The sequence below is a fragment of the Leiobunum rupestre genome, chromosome 8 (genome assembly GCF_980474605.1).
Source record: "Leiobunum rupestre chromosome 8, qqLeiRupe1.1.hap1, whole genome shotgun sequence".
NCBI lineage: Eukaryota > Metazoa > Arthropoda > Arachnida > Opiliones > Sclerosomatidae > Leiobunum > Leiobunum rupestre.
Window position 1 is genome coordinate 48,752,372 of NC_143391.1, and position 22,430 is coordinate 48,774,801.

Below are 22,430 nucleotides of genomic sequence, written 5' to 3' on the forward strand. Positions count from 1 at the left end.
CTTGCTTTGGTTTGTTACGATGCTTCTTAGCTGATGATTTAGAATTACTTCTTTGAGATAATAACTTTGCCAACTCCTTGTTGCACCTCTGGCTCTAGACTTTCAGCTTTACCGCTATCTTTGCAAGTTATACTCTGTATTCTACATCTTTTCTTGCAGAGCCTGAAGTCTTGTTGTTTTTTTCGGCCTTCCTTTCTCTTCTCAAGATAGTTTTAAAGCGGGTTTGGCATTGAATGTAATCTTTATTAGCATGGATTTTTAATAGATCTTCAGAAATTTTTTTCGACATTGCTTTTTTAATGGGGAAGGTTTTACGTGGTCCAACGACAGAAATAAATTTGCCATACTTATCTAGCATGAACGTGCTTTCTTCAGGGGTCCATTTTTCACCTTCTTCTTCGGCAACTTTATCATTAACTGAACATGGGGTTTTATCCACATTTTGAGCTTCATTCATAATTAGCCCACCTTCAATTAATATACTTTTATGAAATGGTAGTATGGTTTTAAATCCTACGAGTTTAAAAGAGGAATAACATTAACATCTTAAATGAAAACACGCCCTTTTCAGTCTAGAAGATTACCATTTTCAATAACATTGCACATAATCATTCCACCTTATAGCATCACTGGTCTGTTGTTTTCATCTATAAGAGCACGCTTCAAAAAAACCGTTCGTTCTTCATTAGTCGAACACGCCATAGGAGTTTAATAAGAATTAATTTGGGAAAAAATCCACAAAGAAAATAGACGCAAAAATTCAAATTACTAGCAGACGATAACCAAAAAACGCGGAAATATGTTTATGGAATGTATCATTTGCGGTTTTACCCTAGTCGATCAGGGTGCGATCTATGACGTCAGAGACAGATTCGGAGCGAATCTCGAGCAATCAAATGGAAAACGCTATTAGTAATGAATTTTTAAGAAGGAATAATTTCGGTTATTTTTATTTTTAATTGTATTTTTCTCCGTTATCTTTAACCCTTGGAAGGGTTTAGGTAATTTTTGACTGTGTTAGGGAAGTATTGTGCAAAAGTGCGTGGTTGTTAATCTCTGACCCAAAGGGGGTCACTAATAACTGATGCGCCCTCCTTGAAAATAGCAATAGCCTTTGTTAAAACCAAAAACCGCCATTTCAAGAAAGTCCTGAAATAGTAAGGGAAATATTAATAACGATGTTACATATTAACGCTTTTATTAGTGAGCCTGATGACCAATGTACAAAACATTAATAAAAAAATTTTTTGTAAAGTTTTCCCTTACAAGAAAAATTTCAAATCTATCTATCGTTGATAAGTTTACAATTTTTTTCAACCATTGAAATTTAATGGAAGGATGCATTGAATTTTAGTTTTTTCAGCATTCTTTTTGCATATTCCATGAAACGTTTCTAAGCTGTCCTGAAAACAAAACAAAATTAGTTTAGTCTTATTTATTTATAGCTTCTGTTTATGTCGAAAAATGATCTTAAATTTTAGGTATAAACGTCTTCTCAGATGTTGATGTGAATATCAGCTAGCACGATTTCGGCCACCCCGAGATCAACGCTTCAGAAAGAATCGGTTTCAGTATCCAATGATATACCGATACGGTTTGATTGACTCTTAATGGGACGAATATACTGACAGACGGCAAGTAGGATTCACAGAAACGCTTCAAATAGTCCGAACAAAGTCATTCACCCTAAGTATAAATAAATACGTTCCTGGACTAGTTTTATTTCTGAATAACCTTAATTAAGGCTAGTTAAAAATTGGTAAGTTTTTTTAAATTTTTCGATACTTGTATGAAATATTTTTGCTGCCACTGACGTTCGGCAAGAGAACGATCAATTTATGCTTTCCAAAAGTATAGAATTCCAATTCAATGATACTTTTCAAAAAAAGGTCACGCCCTAGTCAAAATCTTTTAAAGACTGAGATGAGATATTCTATTTTCTCGTGCGCGACTTTTGACCCCCGCCAAAGTGAACTGGTCGATTTCTTGAGGAGTGACAGCTTTACCGACGTCTGGGACTGTTTTTGAATAGATTATCGATAATGAGCATCACTCAATCTGTCAGAACTGAAACCCTTCATAAAAACCCTAAATTCTCGAATTTTTTGTTGAACTTAAATTTAATCCTAAGCTACACTTAGATGGTAACTTATCTGTAAAATATATTATTTGGCTTAATATTTTTGAGAAAAAAACTTAAAAACTCGCTTTGTTTGTAACACTTGAATGAAGAGTTTTGAACATACCTTGTTAACTTTTATATAATCGAAACACAGCTGCTTTTCATCTTTTTCTTGCATGACCTCTTTTCCATATTTTCCAACGCATTTAAATTTGCAAGGGTAACGAGCTTTATCTCCTCTCTAACGGTAAAATTATAAATATAAATTCATAAGAATAAAACGTAATTTTACTGCTTTCATGACCCTTATATACCGTCGTTTTGACGCCGGTTGGTTATTCTGTGGGAAAATTACAATATTAAGAAAATAACGTATATTAAACGGTTTTATTCTTTATCTTCTTTATCAATTTAAGGTAAAATATTTTTACCAAATTGAAATATAACGTTTGTCTTCGATGTAAATATATTAAGTTCTTGAGTCAAATCAGACACTCTTTGATAGATATTGATTATGTTTACGTTCAATGTTATATCTAATGTTAACTAATAATAAATGCATGCCTAATTTCAAACCATATTTATAAAAATAACATTTATCTTGATCTTAAATAGACATGTCTTTAAATGAATGAAGCAGGGTAAATAGAAACGTTTGGAAATAAAGAACAAGTGAAATCCACTTTACACCTCTGTCGGAACCAATGAATTAACATTATGTATGATCACCTCGAGAGCATTAAAGGTATTATAAAAACGATATTTTAAATGCCAACAATCGGTCACTTCGGTGTTTTTTTAATTATCCGATTAATTTTTTATTTAAATGTGATATACAAATATTTAATTTTAGTTACCTATTATACATTCTGAATTCTGCAAATAAATTAAACAAAACGATCATTACCACTAATATTGCAAATAATCAACATAAGTTTGATGACAAATCTACATTTTATAAGATGGTTGATCAGTAAGATTAGTAACCTTTTATACTGTTATTTCAATAGCTCAAAAAATTATTTATCTATGGCTTTAAGGATTGGCATGTTTAACGTCGAGTGGTTTAAAATCATTGCTACTAAAAAAGTAATATTTTTAAATGCTGGGTCATTCTGGTGTTTGACTATAATTGACCAGATCTGTTCTCACGAGTAAGAGAATCATCAAGTTCTTGGGAATTCTATTATCTTAAGTATTTCATTAAATAATTATTAAATACACCGTTTATTATGTCATGGAAATTAAAATATTAATAAATTAGTAAGAAGCGTTTATATTACACAGAATGACTTAGTAGTTTTAATTTTTTTGTTAAAATGAAAAAATTTACCAAATAATTTTTAAATAAGAAATGAAGTATTTTTACTACAACACATAATAACGATGTTTTATATTTTGAAAATAAAATTTTTCTATAAGAGTTATAATCTTTTTTAAAATAAAAATTTAGTAATTTGCTTTATTAGAAAAAACTAGTAATTTAGTAGGTTTCTTTTATTTGACATTTCTTACTTTATTGCAAATTATAAAGTTATGAATTTGCTACAATACATAATTATATTTTGAGCAGTAATTAAGTAATATATAGCCAAATTTACTTAATAATAAATTAAATGTTTTAGCAAAATATGGCCATTTTAACTTTAATTCCATATTTAATTTAAAAATTGTTATTTTAGAAATTAACGATTTACTTTAAGAGTAAATTTATATAAAAAATAAGGAATTAGTAATTTTCGACAATTAGCATAATTTATAAATAAGTAATTCTTTTAATTATAAATTTATCATTTCATTACAATAATAAAGTTACTAATTTACTGTGCGAAGCTATTAATAATCTTTCATTATTTTAATTCTTCTATTTTTAAAATGAAAAAATTGTTGTATTGTTTTGTAAGAAATGAAGTAATTTAAAAGAGTAATTTAGATTTATTCAAAAAAACTTGTAATATTTATAATCAATAAATTGGTGAAAAGAAGTTTTATGGTTATATGAAAATTTTCTATGTTTACTGATTTGAATAATCATAAATTTGAAAAAAAAACATCTATTTGAAGAAAAGAAAACTTGCCATATGTTAAAGAAAAACAAAATATCGACCAAAACCAACCAAAAAAATATTTTAGATATTTGCACTTATTGTATATTCAAGAAATTTTTCATTTGTTTCGTTAGTAAAGAAATTACTGAATTCATATGTTCAAAAGAAAAATGTAAATGTCTTTAGTAACTAAATTAGTAGTATTCTTAATAAAGAATCAAATTATTTCCTGAATTAGTAATTTAGTAATATTTAATTATAATTTCTTACGGAAACGAAAACATTTAAATTCCATTGAAAATTACGAAATATCAATTTAAATTTAATATAAATACGAAATTTTAATTTTCAAAATCTTATTCTACAAAAAGTGAGACTGAAAACCACTACGAAACAAATAAAAAACTAACAGTTGATCTGATTTTGATCAAAGAAATTAATATTTTCGAAGAATGTAAACTTTGTTAATCTACTGATTTTACAAAAGCTTAGAAATGATTACACAATTAGCATATTTAACTTTCAATTCAGAAACAAATTAATTTGTTAATAATTATACCGAATTAAAATCATACTTGTAAGAAAATGGGCACTTGGATCCTTGAAAGTTTATCTCTATTCAAAGTACCACCTTCTTCCAAAACCTGCCGACATTTTTCAATATCTTTTTTGGGAGCTTTATAACATTTAAATCCGTTGATGCATGTCTGAAGAATAAAGTCGTTCATTACAAAGTACTTTTTGAAACAAAATTAAGACCAAGCAGAACTTCAGAAGCCGTTTAAAAGTTCTACTTCAGTAAATAAGGTGAATTAAAACACAACTGACCTGATCAGCTTTACATGTTTCATTTCCGCATTTTATGGCTTCATCCCTTTGGCGAGTTCCTATATAAATAATTTACCATTTTTGTGGTTTTAATTGAATTTAGCTAACTCCAACGTGAAGTGGCTCCCCATAAGTAGTTCAAACGAATACAGCATTTTCACTGAGAGAAAAAACTGCAGAATTTACAGAAATATTTTACAGCACCCGTTCTGTATTTTTTTTAATACAGTACTGTACTGTTTAAATTACAATATTCAAGAAATATTTACAGTATAAATTACAGGATGTTTTTAGGTATTTAAAATACAGGGGCTTCATGTAGTATTTATCGTTGAATTGTAATATCTACATATATTTTCAGTACATATTACTATTTGTTTATAGTAGAAATTATAGGTTTGTTTCAGATATTTGTAATAAAGGACAGCCATGTAGTTTCTATGGTAGAAATGTTATACATTACATATTTGTTCAATACATATTAGTATGTATTTACAGTAAAAAATGAAGACGTTTTATGGTATTTAAAATACAGGTAGTTCCTGTAGTTATTGTGGTCGAAGTCGAATTGCTACCAAACAGTAATAATCCATAAAAATTCATTATTTGTTGTAAATCAACTAATATGAAGAAACGATTTTTAGTGACATCTCGTAAAAGCACCAATGGAGTCATATTTTTAATTACCCATCAAATGAAAATAAATTAATACATTTAAATGCAAATTCATCGCGTTAGTGTTTGTGGTTTGAACTAAGTTTAATACGTGTCTGGATTCCGAGCCAATGAGTTGCATTACTATGTTGTGCACGTGATTATGTCTCTTGCTTTAGACTCCAGTTCTGCTGGAGCTTATTGGTATATATTTAGCAAACTTGTTGAATATTTTTTACAATTAAAGTACAGTCCCGGACAAACGTTCTGGGCCGTTTAGTTTTGGTTGCCATTTTTGTGTAGTTTGAACTAGAAATTTCAGTGATAGCTTTTTGGAAAGAACAACGTCGTGAGTATACAAATCTTTAAATATATTTGCGGTAACGAATATGGCGCCAAAATGAAACCGGAAGTGGTCACACCCCTCGAAGTCAAATTCTCATAATTCCCCAGCAACGTTTCTAGAAGGGTTGCATTATACGCGCCTTGTTGCACTGAATCCAAATATCTTTACAGATTTAAAATCGCTGAAGTATTTCAAAATATATTAAACAAACAATTCAGCTTTTAAACTAAAATTTAACCCTAATGTTATTTATGGAGTAAACATTGTAGCAAAAGTTAATACGGGTAAAACAATACTGTTCACTACCACGACATGTTTAAAGATGAATTGTTTGTTTAATATCTTTTGAAATACTTCAGCGATTTTAAATCTGTAAAGATATTTGGATTCAGTGCAACAAGGTGCGTATAATGCAACCCTTCTAGAAACGTTGCTGGGGAGTTATGAGAATTTGACTTCGAGGGGTGTGACCACTTCCGGTTTCATTTTGGCGCCCAATTCGTTACCGTAAATATATTTAAAGATTTGTATGCTCACGATGTTGTTCTTTCCAAAATGTTATCACTGAAATTTGTAGCTCGAACTACACAAAAATGGCAACAAAAACTAAACGGCCCGGAACTTTTGTCCGGGACTGTACCTTATTGGTTAAAAATTAATTACGGAAATGTTAAGTGTACATAAACTTATTTTAAAAAAGGGTAGTAAGAACAAATCAAATATATAATATTTCCTGGCTATATTCACGCAGTTTTTAAATGTAAATTCCGTAAAATTTACAGGCGTGTTAGAAATTTTAATTATTATTTCAGTTGTATACAATACAATGATTCTGTTGAAAATTTTACTACGAGCTATTTGTATAAATTACAGGAATCTCAAGTAAAAAATATTTACGAAACTTTCTGTAAAAAATACAAAACATTCCTGGCTACTGTGCGTCCAGGAGTTCCATGTAATTTCTACGCAACATTTTTATCTCAGTGTAGAATTATTGTGGAAAGCCAGGGTACTCGAAAAATATCAAGTCAATATACTACCTACCAATATATCACTTTTGAAAAAACCTGACAAGCAAAGGGGTTTTAAGACAGCAGCACCGCTTTGGCTGAGTTAGCGGAGAATTTCCGAATCTCCCTCAACACGTAGCCTTCTACTTTGCAGAACCCGTAACAAACACTTGAGAAATGCACGCGGAAATAAAGAGTGATATATCCAGGTAGAAACTATTATATATCAAAGCTACCACCATGTTAGCCCATTAAAAAGTTATCTTTTATCACTACTTCGTCGTAGTTTGTCCTACTTTAATACAAAATTAAGATCAAACCATCCTAACTAAATCTATTTTCTAAGGCTTCTTTTTATTAACTAGTATTCATACAATTCTAAATAGGATATTAGAAAATTTTCTCTAAGTTTTAAAAAGTAGAATTTTGATTTCGTTCTCAGTTAAACCGATCAATCACAAGTCCGAAATTGTTTTAAAACTAAATGTTATATGAATAACATTTTTTTTTAAATAGTAAGCTGTATAAAAATTAAAAAATCTTGTCCAGTTTTGAGACGGATTATTTGAACCAACCTGCACCTAGGCATAGATAAATTTCCAGAAAGAACACTACACAAAACACAAGATTCATTTTTGAAACCTGAAATGTTCAAGTTAAACATTTGAATAATTTCCATCATGATTTAATCTTGTAGGATTTTAAATATTTACAAAATGTGCAATTTAAAGAGTTCTATCTTTTATAAATACCTATGTGAAAGAAACCCAGATTGAAAAATTTACAAACGTAAATAAACTTTGGCATATATAACCTTTCTACCACTATCTAAGGCTAGTTTTTCTTATAATTTGAAATGAGTGGAAATAAAAAAATCTATAGAAATATATACAAATAAATTCCAATATATATATAATTATGAGTTTTTAAAAGTTATCTCTTTTAACCAAGGTAAGGGCGAATAATTGATAGAGTATGTTTTTGAATATTTTTAAAACTAACGTTTTATTAAATTCTAGCTTCAATTAATATGAGATCAACAGTGGCACACCAAGATAAAATTCAAAGCTGAGCTCTCCCAAAAAATCTTGCTCACCACTGACGAAAAATTGCCTCCTACTTATGTCAAAAGTACCTTTTCTAAATCCAATTCGTTGACTTACAAAGGTTGTCGTTTCCAACCTTAATTTTTGAAACTGGCGAAGACCTATGAATTCCTATTTTTTAAACACCTTTAAGAGTTGGCGATTTGAGGACAAACGCGATTAGTAGTCTCTCGCTTTTCCTGCAATAAACTATACGCAGTGAGAGAGTTACAATCGTTAGATTTTATACGAATAAATATTAAAGTTACAATCGACGAATTAATTACAACTGAAAGGTTTATTTGAATTAAACTTGAAAATATCGATTTTTATTTTTCAGCAATAAAATATGTACAGTGACTAAATAATACTGAAAATTTAAATTATTGTTTTTTTAATGTCAAGTATCAATATATTTTAAAATAACTAACGTTCGTTCTACGCAATGAATTGTTAAAATTCAAATTGAATATATTTATAACTATAATTTAAAAAAAAATGAAATACGGAACATCTGCCGAAAGATCGTTTTACAAGCATGGTGGATTTGAGGTCCTTTCTCGACAAATAACAGTTGCTGAATTTCGAAATAAAAATCGAAACGGAAAATGACCCGCCAGTACGCTACCTTAACAATAGTAGATCCAAATTTGTGTTTGACCAAAGGGTATTTAAGGTTGTCAATCCCACCAGGGGACTTCTTTCAAAGGTGGTCACTGATTTCGAACCCTGAAATGGAATTTTCAATTATGAAAAAGGGTCTGACAGAGATTTAGGTTATTAGAGAGGTTTGGCCAACGCCCAAAAACTTGTGGGAGTGTAACCTGCAGTTACTTACCATTTTCTGGTACGGGCTAAGCTTCACTATTTACTCATTTCTCTTGGATTGCCTCGAGTGAAAATACTATAATTATTTTAATTTTATTGAAGATTAAAAAGTGACAAAGTTTTATCTCGTTGCTAAACTTCGTAACATTTTTATGGGTTTAAACGACACGCATTCGATTGGTTTTTTCAGATAATTGACTTTAACATTCCAAAACACAGTCTCATTATAGTTCCGCGATATTCGCAAAATTTTACTCCCGTTTGGGTTCTCGAATTTTCCTTTTACATAATTTTAAATATCCGTTAAATATAAAGGTTTAAGGTTCTTATTTTACACATGTTTATAAATTAATCATTTTAGGTGTTAGAACTAACCGAGGTATATTAATTTAATTTTTGATACGTGTTAATAAATTTTGCTAGTGAGTGTGCTTGGTTTCCTTTCCGTGTTGCAGCTTTTTAGCATCGACTGCCAGACAAAATGGGAAAAAAACGTGCCACTTCTTACATTCACCACAGCTAATCCCCTGCACTGGCTCTACGAGATTCCTTTCACATTAGTTGAGGAATTTTCAAATTAAATCCGAGGATATCTGCAAGAAAAACCAATTTCATAAGGGATTAGTTTTGCTTAGACTAAAAACCTCAAACCAAGAGCAGGGTTTTTAGAAATCCTTTTCAGAAACTATTCACTATAAATTGTGAAATTTAAAACACTTGCATTGAATTGGTGTTTGACGTGTAGCGCACTATAAGAAGATACATTTCTACGATTATTTTTGCCACAACCAATAGCATTCGCAACAATGTGTGGTATCTTAGTCTTCCGCCCTAGCCAAGGCAGCTTCTGGAATAGCGTATCATTGCCGGGATAAATAATGAACACGACTCAGTGATTGCGAGTAAAACGAGTGCTTGGTTTATTTAAAAGAAACATGTTATATTGTTATTGATAAAAAAGATCTATGTACAAAAAACCATAATAATAATTGATAACAGATTGCGACACAATGAATTTTGATATACTTGCAGGGCCATCTTTACATATTGTGAGGCCCTGGCACTTTTTATTTTGGGGGCCCCCTATGGTGGCGTACGAATTGGGGGCACCAAAGTGGCGACGAGATAGCAAGTATGGGCTGTAGCCGAGTACTCTTCAAGGTAGGGCAGGGTGAGTAGAAAATTATCATTTATTTTTGGTATCATGTACGGACACAGCGTGGGAGTAATTGCCGCTCCCCCCATTCAATGAGCTATGCCCCGTTGCCCCTTCTTGGGTCTAGATTTTCCCGAATTTATTTTCGATTAAAGGGGACTAGGCTAATATCGAAAAATGAACCGCGGCCCGTCCGCACCAACGTATTACTTGAACTGTCGTTCTTCGTTTTGGGGAAAACACTGCAGTAGAGTATTTACTTCAAATGTGTCTTGTATCACTTACGGAAAGCTCGTTCATTATCATTTATCAAACCGTTCTGTGTGACCGCCGAGCGAGCGAAGCGAATGAGGTTTCTATATCATATCACTCCCATAGAATGTCTGCTGGCGCCCATGTTGGCTATTTGTCAAAAACAAAATATTTCGGTTTTTAGAATTCATTTGTCAAATTTGATTTCGAAAATAACCGAAGTATTCGAACAAATACCGCCAGGTTTGAAAATTTTAAGTAAAGGGAACTTTTTATCATATACCAATTATCAACGTTTTAGCTTGAGTAAATTTCCATCGACTATGAAAGCGTGGTATTTAACAGATGGTAAATAACTTGATATAAAATGGGAAAAGTTGTTAAATAATGGTAAATAACACTACAGCAAAAAATGGGAAAAGATAGCGTTATGGGATAGCTTTAACTTCTCGGCCCCATCAATCGTAGATGATATTAAAACAATTCCTCAGTGACTTTCTCGCCTCCAACTTTCTAAACGTGCTACTAGCATTGCTGATATCATTTTCTTTCGCCTTTTCCATTGGCTTATGCTCTGGATTACTAAATACCTAAAGGCATAAGTAACAAAATATTATATTTCCTATCACCCAATGCAACATTTTTTTATGATATTCTGTTTCGCCAATGACAACATAAATCATTATGTTGCTAAAAACTGACACCGGTCCTAGAATTACTTAGTCTTTGTAAGTTCCAGGTAACAACGCGCGGCAAATCGTTGCTGTTAGCCATTTTCAACTTTTGATGAACGAGGCCAGACCCTTTGAAAATTAAAACACTTTCACAAGTATCAGAAGAAAATTAACTTCTGAAAATATAAATAACGCTTGCTTTGGGAAAATAATGATGTCTTATTGAATCGGAAGTGAAATATCAGAATTATGAACACTCGCTTCATTCTTTAAGGGAATATAACCTCTGGTATTTTGGTCGCCCTCCAACGGTTTCGCTGTTGGCCGCTTCCTCCTATGGCTTTCGAGGCATCGGAGCGGCTTAGTGGTTTACTTGAGAGTTAATCCTTAAAATTGTGGGGTCTTCCATACATATCGCGTTGCAGGTTATATTCCCTTTAGAGTACTTCTTTTTTAATTTGAAATTCAAATGCGTTAACGATAGTTACTATCGCCATCAAACTAACCTGGCATTTACAGGCGAAGAGTTTAGGAAGGGAAGAGTCTCCCCGTCCAAAACTTTCGATTACACAATCACTGTCACAGATTTTCCTTCGCAGAAATCGTTCAGTGTCATACTTATTCGTACTATGTGATTTATGCTATAAATAATATGGTGAGCTAAGGAAATTTCACACAAAACAAAGGCAAAGATACAGAAGCTAAAAGTTTTTTGTTAGGATACAGTATATTTTCTTTTTGCTATAATTATTTCATACACATTCCTTAAAGAGGCAAACACTTCAAGATAATGCGTCATGAAACATTTTAGCGCCTTATCTCAAACACTGTAAACGTTTCCGGGCTTACGGGCGAAAATTTTATGGGAATGTCAAATAATTTTGTAAATTTTACAAAATCAAATAGTAAAAATGTTTAAATAAAATACTCGGTTTTCTGAAATTCATTATTTGCTATTTAGTAAACCCGAAATTTAACGTCATAATTTAGTCGTATCAAATAGTGGCAATATCTTACCAGACCTACTTCAAGCTCGTTTGACCTCAACTTCGCACTCTAAACATAGTCAACCTAAAAATTTGGCTGTATCCGGAAAACTGTTGGTGAGAGACAAAGCCGGTATTAGGGCTAGGCGAACGAGGCAACCGCCTCGGGTCCCGCGGTAAGCGCTGACTTCAGGGGCCCTGAGACGATTCAATGATTCGAATTTGATTCCGGGTAAGCTTTTATGATTCGAATTCGATTCCAGATTCGAAGATTATTCTTTGGCTCCGAAAAAAAATAATATTCTCGGTCAGATTCCTGTGATTTGATTTATGGGAATCAGGTGTATAGCAATTTTATGAATTTGCTCACCGAGTAAGCGAACCCTATTTGTTGAAAACATTTCCTCGGCAAATTTGTTATGGGGGGTAAGGAGCCCCGCAAGCCCTAACGCCGGCCGTGGTGAGAGAAAACAATTTATCGAAGGTAGAAATCAGTTCCGACTAAATATGCTCGCCGATTTCAATAAAATGTCTCCGTTAATTAAAAAAAAGTGGGGCCAAGATAAACCTTTCCTTCGCTTAGCCATTATTGCAAATATGAAATTTTAATGTTGAATGGTTTTGTTTTGAGCCTGAGGGGGCCCTTTTCGAACTCGGGGCCCTGGGCCCTGGCCCAACGGGCCCAATGGGAAAGACGGCACTGTATACTTGGAAAGAATGACTATGTTAAAACGGTTCACGGCCATCATGGTAGAAATTTGCACGGGCATGATAGGAGATCGGGGTGCAAGGTAAAGGAATCTGACACACGCTTCAACAGCGCCGAAAAAGTTAGTGGTAAGCGAGGGGCATACTTAATGGGATTAAATATGATTAAATGAATTGAATCGCGTTACACGCCATAAAATTTATAATCCGATTTGATCTTAGGACCTTGATTTAATTTTTTAGATGCTAATAGAAAGAATGAGGGAAGAAAGCTGTTGACTTGCGTGGAATGAAGGGTGTCTCTTTCGCATTGTTACCCAGCTACCTAAATAAAAGGCGTTAAAAGTCGCTGGATGACTTGAGCCTAGGGTCGGGCTTTAGGTTTTAGTTTAGCTGGTTATTATTACCCGAGACTAGATTACAGCAACGACTGAAGATATGAAATTATTTCTAAAAACTGTTTAAAAGCTTTAAATTATATTTGATTTACCATATTCTTTATATTTACATAAAAGTGCATAATAAGGGGAAATTATTTTTTCAGATGTCTATTTTCAAAGCCGCAGGCGTGGTATAATAAAAATCACATAGTTTCACGGAGATTATTTAATGGCCAAAATTAGGATGCAACTAAGATGTAGGGATTCTTATAGCTTATCGCAATTACTGAATTTTCGGTAACAAACATAAACACCACATTTAAGATATTTAGATGCTTCGAGCTTTAGACATTTATTTTAGAAATAATAACTTTGCTGGTTATTAATTGATTACGAGTATGAATCAAATAATGTGATGCATTTGAGGACTAAAATAGCCATTCCGATTTTAAAAAAGTAAGAAATCTCACGGGATTAATATTTTATAAAAATTCTATACGTGAAATTCATTAGTTGGTATTAACGGTTATAGTAAGTGAAGGGAGTGGTTGGCTCGCGTGGCATGAAGGATATACCACCCCCCTCATACGCAATTTAACCCATCAACCGGAATTCAAGGCAATAAAAGTCACTAGATTACTTGGGTGCCTTAGATATTAGCCGAGCTGAATATGATTATTATTATTCTGAATAATTATATTTGCAATGAAGCTTCAATGGTAAATTGTTTGAATTTAAGTTGCCCTACGAGATTTGTAAAGATTGTTCTACTGAACTTGAGAAACGTTAAGTCTTCTCCGTAGACTTTCTCTAACGAAACTATTTTACAAAATTTTCCAAGTTCATTTGCCAGTGGTGTGTGTGATAACTGTTTATCATAACTTATTTTAAAAAAAATCCAGGTTTCATGTCTGCCAACAACCGCTGCTTTAAAACATCCTACTGGCTGTGTAGCTAATAGCGACCACCAGTTTAATGACCGCGTTTTCTGGAAATTTGGAACCATTCTTATTTTAAAGGGCTCTTTCATTGAAACTATTAGTGAGAGCGCATGGTGTAAAATTGTTCGGAATTGGTATACAGATCTGAAAACTTATATACCCGGGCCTTAAGCTACACTTTCAACTACCTAATTTTTATTTTTCAAAAAAATACTGGAAAAAAGTGTATAATAAAAAACCGGTTGTTGCCAAGGACGCGTGCATCTTCGCTGTAGTTATTTTTCAAATTATATATCTTACGTTACACCGCATTTCCACAACTTTAGAAATCGCGTGTAGCTCGGGTGGTAAAGGTATGAATTGTTTTATTGCGATACGTGTCATAGTACTACTTAAAACCTGATATGGAACCACATCGAGTTATTGTTTCTACTTGACGTTTTTTACGATTTTACCTTTTTCTCCATAGGGTGTGCGTGTGATGATTTTTTTAACAAACGTGATCAAATCAGGTCGCTGAATGACGTCAACAGCATATATACCGCATAAAAAAAAACAATGCCGTCCAATTTCCAAAACCCAGGAAATCAATGACTGCATTAGGAATCGTAGATATTCAAATATCCACACCAATATAAAATGTATTAACAAGAAGCGAAAACCTTACCATTAACAAAGCACATAAAGCCACTTGACTAGACGACAGCTCGTATTACAATAAACGACTATCAGCCGTATTCTGCAGACTTTCTCAGGAAAGTTGGGATACGCCTTCTTTCTTTCAACTTTCTTCTGCAGTTTTCATTGTACGCGACGTCACCAGTGAAGAGGGACCGTACATTTGCGAGCCCTTTGTTCCGATTGGTTCTTGAAATGACGCTACACGAGAGTGATGTTGTATCTGCCATCTGTGCGACCTCAATTATTGCACCCACATTAACATGGAGGTACCATGGGTTAACAGCCATGAATTTAGATCGTAAAGGCAACTACTCGATCAATGTTCAATTGGTACTTTTATAAGTTTAGAGTATCACTATTTATTGTAACCATAATAGTTCACCTTTTTTGTAGGTTTCTGATAATGATACAAGAATGCCGTAGTCAATTGGCCCGGATGCGTTCATGATTCGTTTATTTGGTGTTACCTAGGAGCAACAAACACAACACCCCACACAAGGAGAACGCAGCCCGTGAAAAGTCGTGGATTTTCTTGTGTACATTTTTCATTGGCTAGACGCTTTAGCGCCTGCTGCCGTCGGAAGGGGAAAATTTGGAAATTGTCTTCCCCCACGCCCGTAAAATTTTCAGCGTAAAGGCTCGTGACGCTCGTCCAATGAAATTCGTACACAACCTTTCGTTAGCGTGTTTAAAGGCTGGCTGCGTTCTCCTTGTGTTTGTTGCTCCTAGGTGTCACAGTGGGCTGTAACAGAGGTTTGTACATGGGGAAATGCCTTCTGGTTATTTATTAGGGGATAGTGGCTTGTAACTCCAATCCTAAACCCTAGTACACCCAAAGAGTTGAAATTTAATAAACGCCATAAGAGAGGTTAAAAAATAAATGGTTGGAAAGACAACTTATTTTTATGAACAATTGTACCATCTATTGTGAATATATAATATATTTAATTATATAAATCTTTCACGGGTAGGAATGTCATCGAAATGGTCAATGGTATCTTGAAATCAAGGTTTAGATGTCTTGATACCAGAGGAGGAGCTCTATGTTATCAGTAAGACAAAGTCGTAACCATAACTTTCGCATGTTGTCTGCTACATAACTTCTGTCTTGACAGAAATGTTCCAATTCCTGTTCATCCAGGCAGCAAAATTGTATAAAAATGGTAACATTATTATTTCTACCAATTTCCATACTTACAGGTCAACTTGAGGTTGCAATTCATAGGATTGCTGATGAGCATCACATGACTCTAGAAGTAATCGCTTCAATTAAGGCTCGTAAAGATAAATACGATTCTTACTTTGACTTTTCAGGCTCTCCAGACTTTTCACTCAAGTACATGGAATCGTAAATATTACTATCATCACAGCTATATAGCGAACGTAAATATCAAACCACATTTTTCAAGTAAATGTATTACTAATACTTACATTTTACTAGCAGAATCATCTGGATAAACTCTCCAAGAATCTTCCATGAACTCAGAAAAAGAAATACTATCACCAAAGGAAGAATTGGTCCTTCAAAAGATTAACTGAAACCAGGACATATTGTATAGGATGGCCAAATTATTTTCATATCAAATCTAACCATGTGCCACTAGTCAATTCAGATCGCCGTTCTGATCGGGGCCAACTCAAATTGGGGCCAAAGAGGAAAAATTTGGCATTAATGAGAAATGTGGTCAATGTGATTCGATTTCTAAATATTTTCTTAATTTCAGAAGAAACTTGAAAACCAACGCTTTTAGAGATAATAGAAGTAGAAATACTAATACTGTTATGGTCATCATCACCTTCCATTGCTTGTACTTCAGATACACAAATACGGTTATCACTAGAAATTTTTATATTGTGGCATTCCTTAATTTCTTTTAATAGTTCAATATTGTTTGTTAAATTAGGTTCTTTGTTAGAACCTCCTGACATTTCAAAATTCTGTATAGCTCGTGTTCTTTTACAAGTTGTTGAACTAATATTGATATCGCTAAAATCCAAGAAAGACTCCAAAAAAAGCCTTTTACGTGAGAATTGCCTTTGCTGATGTTTCCCTTCATTTTCTGAACAAGGTGCATTACTCTCTAAGGCTAATGGGCTCAAAACGGTGTTACTGTTCAAAGTGTTCTTTCTTCGAGGAGACTTAACTTCAGCCAGTTGCGATACTGTAGTATTTTCAAATCTCGACTTCTTAGATTTCGGTGTTCTTTTAAAGACAGATGGCACAACATAAGGTCACAAAATTTTACGACTTGCAGAAGAAACAGAGTAGTCTGAAGCAACAAAATGTTCACTACAAACTCTCCCATTAATAGGGAGTGAATTAGCAAATACATCTCGCCATATCTTCCTTAAATGTTCTTGTTGTGGCACACGATGGAAATTCACTCCTTTAGTTTTATCCTGTTTTGATGCGCAGCAAGTAACCATTTTTTTAAAGTTTGATGACTAGCTTTCAGAAGGAAGAATCTATTTATTTTCTGTTTCAAATTCAAAGGCTTAACTTAAAACTTGTTCCAAATGAATAAAATATCTATTTTTATAATTTTCGAATACAAATTTAAAGAAACTCACCACAAATTAAGGTCCTAACAACATGAAAAACTGACACAAATAAGTGACAGCTAATTATAAAAATTACAACGCGATGAGGGAAAATTTTTATTGGATAATTTTGAAAAACGTCATTCTTGACGTCACTTGAAGAACCATTAAGCGTCATCTGTGGGAATCTGAGCGCAGGGGGGCCGGACCTAAAAATAATAAAAAAATCACGCGATTTCATGGCCTAGTTTTATTCAGCCGGCTATGGTCAGTGGCTATGGTTCGTAAGTGTTCCATGGTTTCGAGTCGAAGATCCCTTCGTCGTTGGCAGTGACAACACCTTAATTGCACCAAAACGGGTTAGATTCAAAGCGTTGATACTGAAATCTTTCACAGAAGTTAATGGTGACTCGGCTGGATGTCCGGACATATAATCAGCGGGGTTATTCTTACCTGGCTGGTAAGCGACTCGCAATTTGTAGTGTTGTAGGCGAAGTTTCCATCGTTGGATTTAGTTTGATGTTAACGTACGCGTATTACTGAAGATCAGTGAGGATAGTAAATGTTGAGCCATTAAGGTAGAGATCAAATTGCTTGCAGCCATAGACGATAACTAGGGCTTCTAGTTCGATTGCGAATATCGTTGTTCGGATATAATATTTTCTGATCCATTTTCATCATGCTGATTAAGGATAGCAGCGATTCGCACATGACTGGCATCTACAATTACCGTTGTGGGTTTGGCTGGATGAACTATTTTATAATTTACGCCTTTATTCGGTCGAGAGCTGTTTGGCAATTTTTAATCCAAATAAATTAAGTGTTCTTTCTAAGTAAGTGATGTAAGGGCTCGTTCAGAGTTTCGAAATTGGGTATAAATCCACAGCAGTAATTTCCCAACCCTTAGAAGCTGCTCAGTTTTGTTACGTGGTGATAGCAAACTTTTAAGAGCTTCGATTTTTTGGGACCAAGCTTGACGCTATCAGTCCCTAAAATCTGTCCAAAAAATAATTTTCAGCTTCGCGAAATAAAATTTCTTCTTATTTAATGTAAAACCATCAGACGATTTTCTCTTAAGCACTTCAGAAAGTTTCAAGTCACAATCTTTTGCGTTACGTCCACCGATAAGTTTGTCGTGACTTGCATTAATTGTGTTCGGAATACCAAGAATGACATCAATCACTTTCTAAAATATTTCAGCAGCGGAATTTATTCCGAATGCTAACCGTTTAAAGCGAAATGGACCCATGTGTGTTGAGAATGTCGTTTTATTACGCGATGTTTCATCTAATTCAATCTGGGGGTCCTTTTTGTCTAATCTTGAAAAAACAGTCATGCCGTTCATGGTATATATGAGGTCTTCCATCAATTGTGGAGTGTGCCGTTCTCGTTTAATCACGATATTTTGAAACCACATGTAGATTATATAAGAGTATAGTAATGCATTATATATTTCTATTAGCGTTTTTCTGGGGAATAATAATTTACATTGGCAAATTTTATAACACACTGAGTTGATATTCATACCAATGAAATTGTGAAAAAAAAGTTAAACGACAATTTGTAAACAAATCATACCCCCATATATTTATATTGGGAGACCCTTTTAATGATTTTTCCACTTTTATATTATTAAACGTGATATATTCAGCTTTAAAGACGTTTAGTTTTAATCCATTACATTCTAACCATGTTTTAATCGTACTAAGAGTGGCATTTGTGTCTTCAATTAGAGTTTTCAAATTAAATGACTAATTATTAAAATTGCGTCATACGCATATAAATAAATAAATTTTTACAGGTTAAACCGTTTATGTAGAGGTTAAACAGGAGCGGAGACAAAATAGAGCCCTGAGGGACACCAATGGAAATTCAATTAAGTCTAGAGATTTTATTATTTACTTAGTTTAGCATTTCCGATTGGCAAGGTAGCTCTTGATCCATTCCAAACCTAGCCCTCTGATACCGAGTCTATCTAGTTTACTGATCATGTGGAACACTGTCAAAGGCTTTTTCTATATCTAGGAATAAGCCAATACAGTAAACTCCACCGTCTAACGCGTACAGTATTTTTTGTATACTTTTGAAATAGCCAAATCGGTGCCAACATCGGCTTTAAAGCCGAATTGGTTATTGGATAAGAGAGTTTATTTACAACCAAAGGAATTTAGTCTTTTAAGGAAGCATTTCCTGTTATTGCCAGGGTCAATAGTATCTCCTTTTTTATAGATTGGGGTTACACACGCTTGATTAAAGTGATCCGGGTAGGTACCTTTAGAGAATTAGAGATTTATTAGAAATACGAGTGGTAGTATCAGAAATTCAGTTACGTATTTTAGCGGTTTGGAATGGATACCATCAGGGACTAGGGCAGAATTTAGAGGTTATGTTTTAATTGTGTCTTCAATTTCCGGCGGATTAACGTCATAAAGAGCAAAGGTAGAACTGTTATTATCACAGTCAATTGGGAAGTCTAAAATATTATCGTGGGGAATGGCGGAGGTGAAATATTTGTTAAAACTATCCGCTGAAATGGAAATAGGGATATGATTGGTAACTTTTCTTGACGTTACTTAATTAATATTTTAGATTTCTCTTTTGAGTTTTTTTGCTAACGAGAATGTTTTATAGATATAAGCGCGTCTGGCATTCCTGACGCTATTATTACAGTAATTACGGTAAGAGTGATAATTTACTATATTATTTTCGGAAGGAATTTTTTTAGATAATTTATGAAGAGTATGTTTTTTTTAATAATTTTTTTAATTCTGAGGTAACCCAGGATTCAGCTGACTTCCGTTGGTTTTTGTAATTGAAGGTTCCGTTATACAGGTCAGATATAGTATTTTCGAAATATTCGTAGGCCAAGTTTAGATCATTTAATTTATATAGAGTATCCCAATCTATTTTCGATACGTATTTCTTAAATTATATGAAAAAGCTCAGCTGCGCTGAGAAAAAGGAGATATATAGCTAACTTTTTATCGTTTCACTACGGCCAAGAAGAGACAGGTATTTGATTAGATGGTAAGTAAGGTTTTAGGAGAGAACCAATGGTGTATCGTGCATTTCTGCTACTCGGGGCCCATCCATGTTAAACCGTAAATTTGCCGCCCTCCACCACTATTTTCCAGGCCGCCCCTTACTTATAAGCCGCCCGGGACGCCACCAGGGACCATGACCCCCGATTCCCTCAACTCCAATTTCCGTTTTCGGGCTATATATGGCGGCCTTTTCTAAATTATTTACTTTAATTGGTTATGTTTTTATGTCTACTAAAAACTCAATTTCAGTGAAAATTGTACTAGAATGTAACTATTTATGAGCTGAAAAAAATTGGATACATTTAAAGATATAATATACTTTAATACGCCTGCACAACCTTCTAGCTTTTCATTCTCCTATCTTAAATTTTTATAATAACAAGTCGATTTGATTTTTTGGGATTTATAAATCGTTGCATTAATTTCAAATCTAAAATAATAGAATATAAATATAGGCTTAAAATGTTTATTGTAAAACGCGTTTAGGTTTGAAAAATGCCGCCATATATAGCCCGAAAACGAAAACTGGAGGGGAGGGGAAGGGGATCATGGCCCCTGACGGCGTCCCGGGCGGCTTTTAAGTATGGGGCGGCCTGGAAAATAGTGGGGGCGGCAAATATACGGTTTAAAATGGATGGGCCCCGGGTAGCAGAAATGCACGCTACGCCTTTGGTTCTCTCCTATAACCTGTAAAGCCCGCATTTGCATCCGCAAATGTAGACTTTGTCCCTTAACAGCCTTTCCCTTTACTTCAGAGAGCTATCTCGTTGTTTTGGACCATCGCTGCTGGGGAAGGTAGGGATTACTCATCCTCGCTCGCGTCGTCCACCTTCAGAATTCTCCGAAAGGGGCGACCTCTGACCCGAAGGGTTAAGAGAAGGGTAAAGTTATAGGTGACACTTGGTATTGCACCACAGTGAGTCCGCAAAGATTTCTTGGCGGGCTTTATTCTCCAGCCAATTAGGTGAGAGACCGGTAGCGTCATCCGAGGGGCCCGCTATATAAAGGACATCGGGGCAATGGACTAACCCTCTTGGTTACGGACTCCGACCTAACCAGTCAAATCAAAAGGGCCTCTTCGGATTTCGGCATACGCCCTTAGACGACGGGCCCTTATCAGGCTCAGGCAAATCTGACTAAGCGGATGAATAAAACTATTAAGCCAATGATAATTTCTTTTGTCGAATGACATCAAGAATGGAACGCCCGTCTCCCAGAATAAGGCTTTGCTTTGCGTTCAGGCGAGAGCACAGCGACAGGGTATTCGCCCGCCGCTTTGAACTTAGGTCGAGAGCTTCGCGCACCCCTGGATTGGGAGTTGATACCAGGAAATATTTCCGATAATCGAAGCGCAGGCACGTTCGCCGATAAACTGAAAATTAGGCTGCATCATGAAATCGAGCATACACGCTTGAAGTTACAGGATTCCAAGCTCACGCAAAAACTGCACTACGACAAGCGTCATCGAGCTGTTTTCTACAAACGTGGAGACCTCGTATTGCACAAAACTCAACTTCTTTCCAACGCGAGTCGTGGTATCACAGCTTCGAAGGGAGATTAATTTGAGGGGTCGTTTGTAGTGCCGGAAAGGACCACTCCTCTGACATATCGGTTGGGGAACCCAAACTCCGGTGATTTCATCGGAGTAACGCACGTGTCCCAGCTGAAGACTTTCACCCCGCCGTGGCTATGAGATGACCCTCCGTGGGACGAAACCGTTATGGGGGCAGAAGCGCCGGACGAGAAGAAGTAAACCCTCTCTCGTCCCAAGAGGAAGACACGGCGTAGAAGGGGTGAAAGTGCTGTAGACCCCCTAAGCATCGCTACAGTCTGCGTTCAAAAGCAAACGCCTAGTAACACTTTTTGGGTGGGGTTCTAACTGATTGCGGTGAATTTGAGATACCTTGAATTGTACGTAAATTTGTATGAAGATGGTTGCGCATCCGCGCCATCTTTAAGCAATTGTAAACAGGATCGGCGAGGTCAATCCCCATCTCACCGGTCGGGGCGGGAAGCAGCCGCCTCCTTCAGAGGCCTTGCGACTCGGGGAAGTCGACGGCCCAAGGAACACAGAGGCAGACGGCCTAAGGAGGACCCTTCAGGCAAACCGCCTAAGATCAAGGGGACAGGCCGCCCACTCCGCAAA

At 34.8% G+C, this 22,430-nt stretch overlaps 1 protein-coding gene and 1 long non-coding RNA gene across 6 annotated transcripts; one reads left to right on the top strand and one right to left on the bottom strand.

The window, feature by feature from the left end:
- Window positions 1-1,181: 1,181 nt before the first annotated feature.
- Window positions 1,182-8,301, bottom strand: LOC149933584 (uncharacterized). Of its 4 annotated transcripts, none has more exons than XM_090156682.1 (6): window positions 8,144-8,301; window positions 7,584-7,650; window positions 4,999-5,057; window positions 4,746-4,877; window positions 2,247-2,363; window positions 1,182-1,403 (listed from the first exon to the last, which is right to left on the bottom strand). In XM_090156682.1, exons 2-6 carry the CDS (start codon window positions 7,639-7,641, stop codon window positions 1,314-1,316), a joined length of 456 nt encoding a protein of 151 aa, XP_090012808.1. In that variant the 5' UTR covers window positions 7,642-7,650; window positions 8,144-8,301; the 3' UTR covers window positions 1,182-1,313. The 4 variants fall into 4 exon arrangements, with proteins under 4 accessions (XP_090012808.1, XP_090012807.1, XP_090012806.1 ...); XM_090156681.1 differs by having other exon boundaries at window positions 1,314-2,018; window positions 7,590-7,650; XM_090156680.1 differs by having other exon boundaries at window positions 1,314-2,018.
- A 334-nt stretch (window positions 8,302-8,635) lies between these two features.
- LOC149933585 (uncharacterized) lies at window positions 8,636-18,164 on the top strand. Of its 2 annotated transcripts, none has more exons than XR_016472999.1 (7): window positions 8,636-8,940; window positions 9,954-10,092; window positions 14,488-15,029; window positions 15,093-15,751; window positions 15,815-15,955; window positions 16,014-16,082; window positions 16,144-18,164. It is a non-coding gene; the product is annotated as an uncharacterized LOC149933585 (long non-coding RNA). The 2 variants fall into 2 exon arrangements; XR_016473000.1 differs by having other exon boundaries at window positions 8,636-8,802.
- The last annotated feature ends 4,266 nt before the right edge of the window (window positions 18,165-22,430 follow it).

Bases quoted from the DNA above. Each gene is read 5' to 3' on its own strand.
- LOC149933584 (XM_090156680.1), bottom strand. From the start codon at position 7,641: ATGAATCTTGTGTTTTGTGTAGTGTTCTTTCTGGAAATTTATCTATGC. The intron at 4,878-4,998 runs GTCAGTTGTGTT...TTTATTCTTCAG, and splicing joins AAACATGTAAAGCTGATCAG to ACATGCATCAACGGATTTAA. The intron at 2,364-4,745 runs GTATGATTTTAA...TTTTACCGTTAG, and splicing joins AAGTGCCCATTTTCTTACAA to AGAGGAGATAAAGCTCGTTA.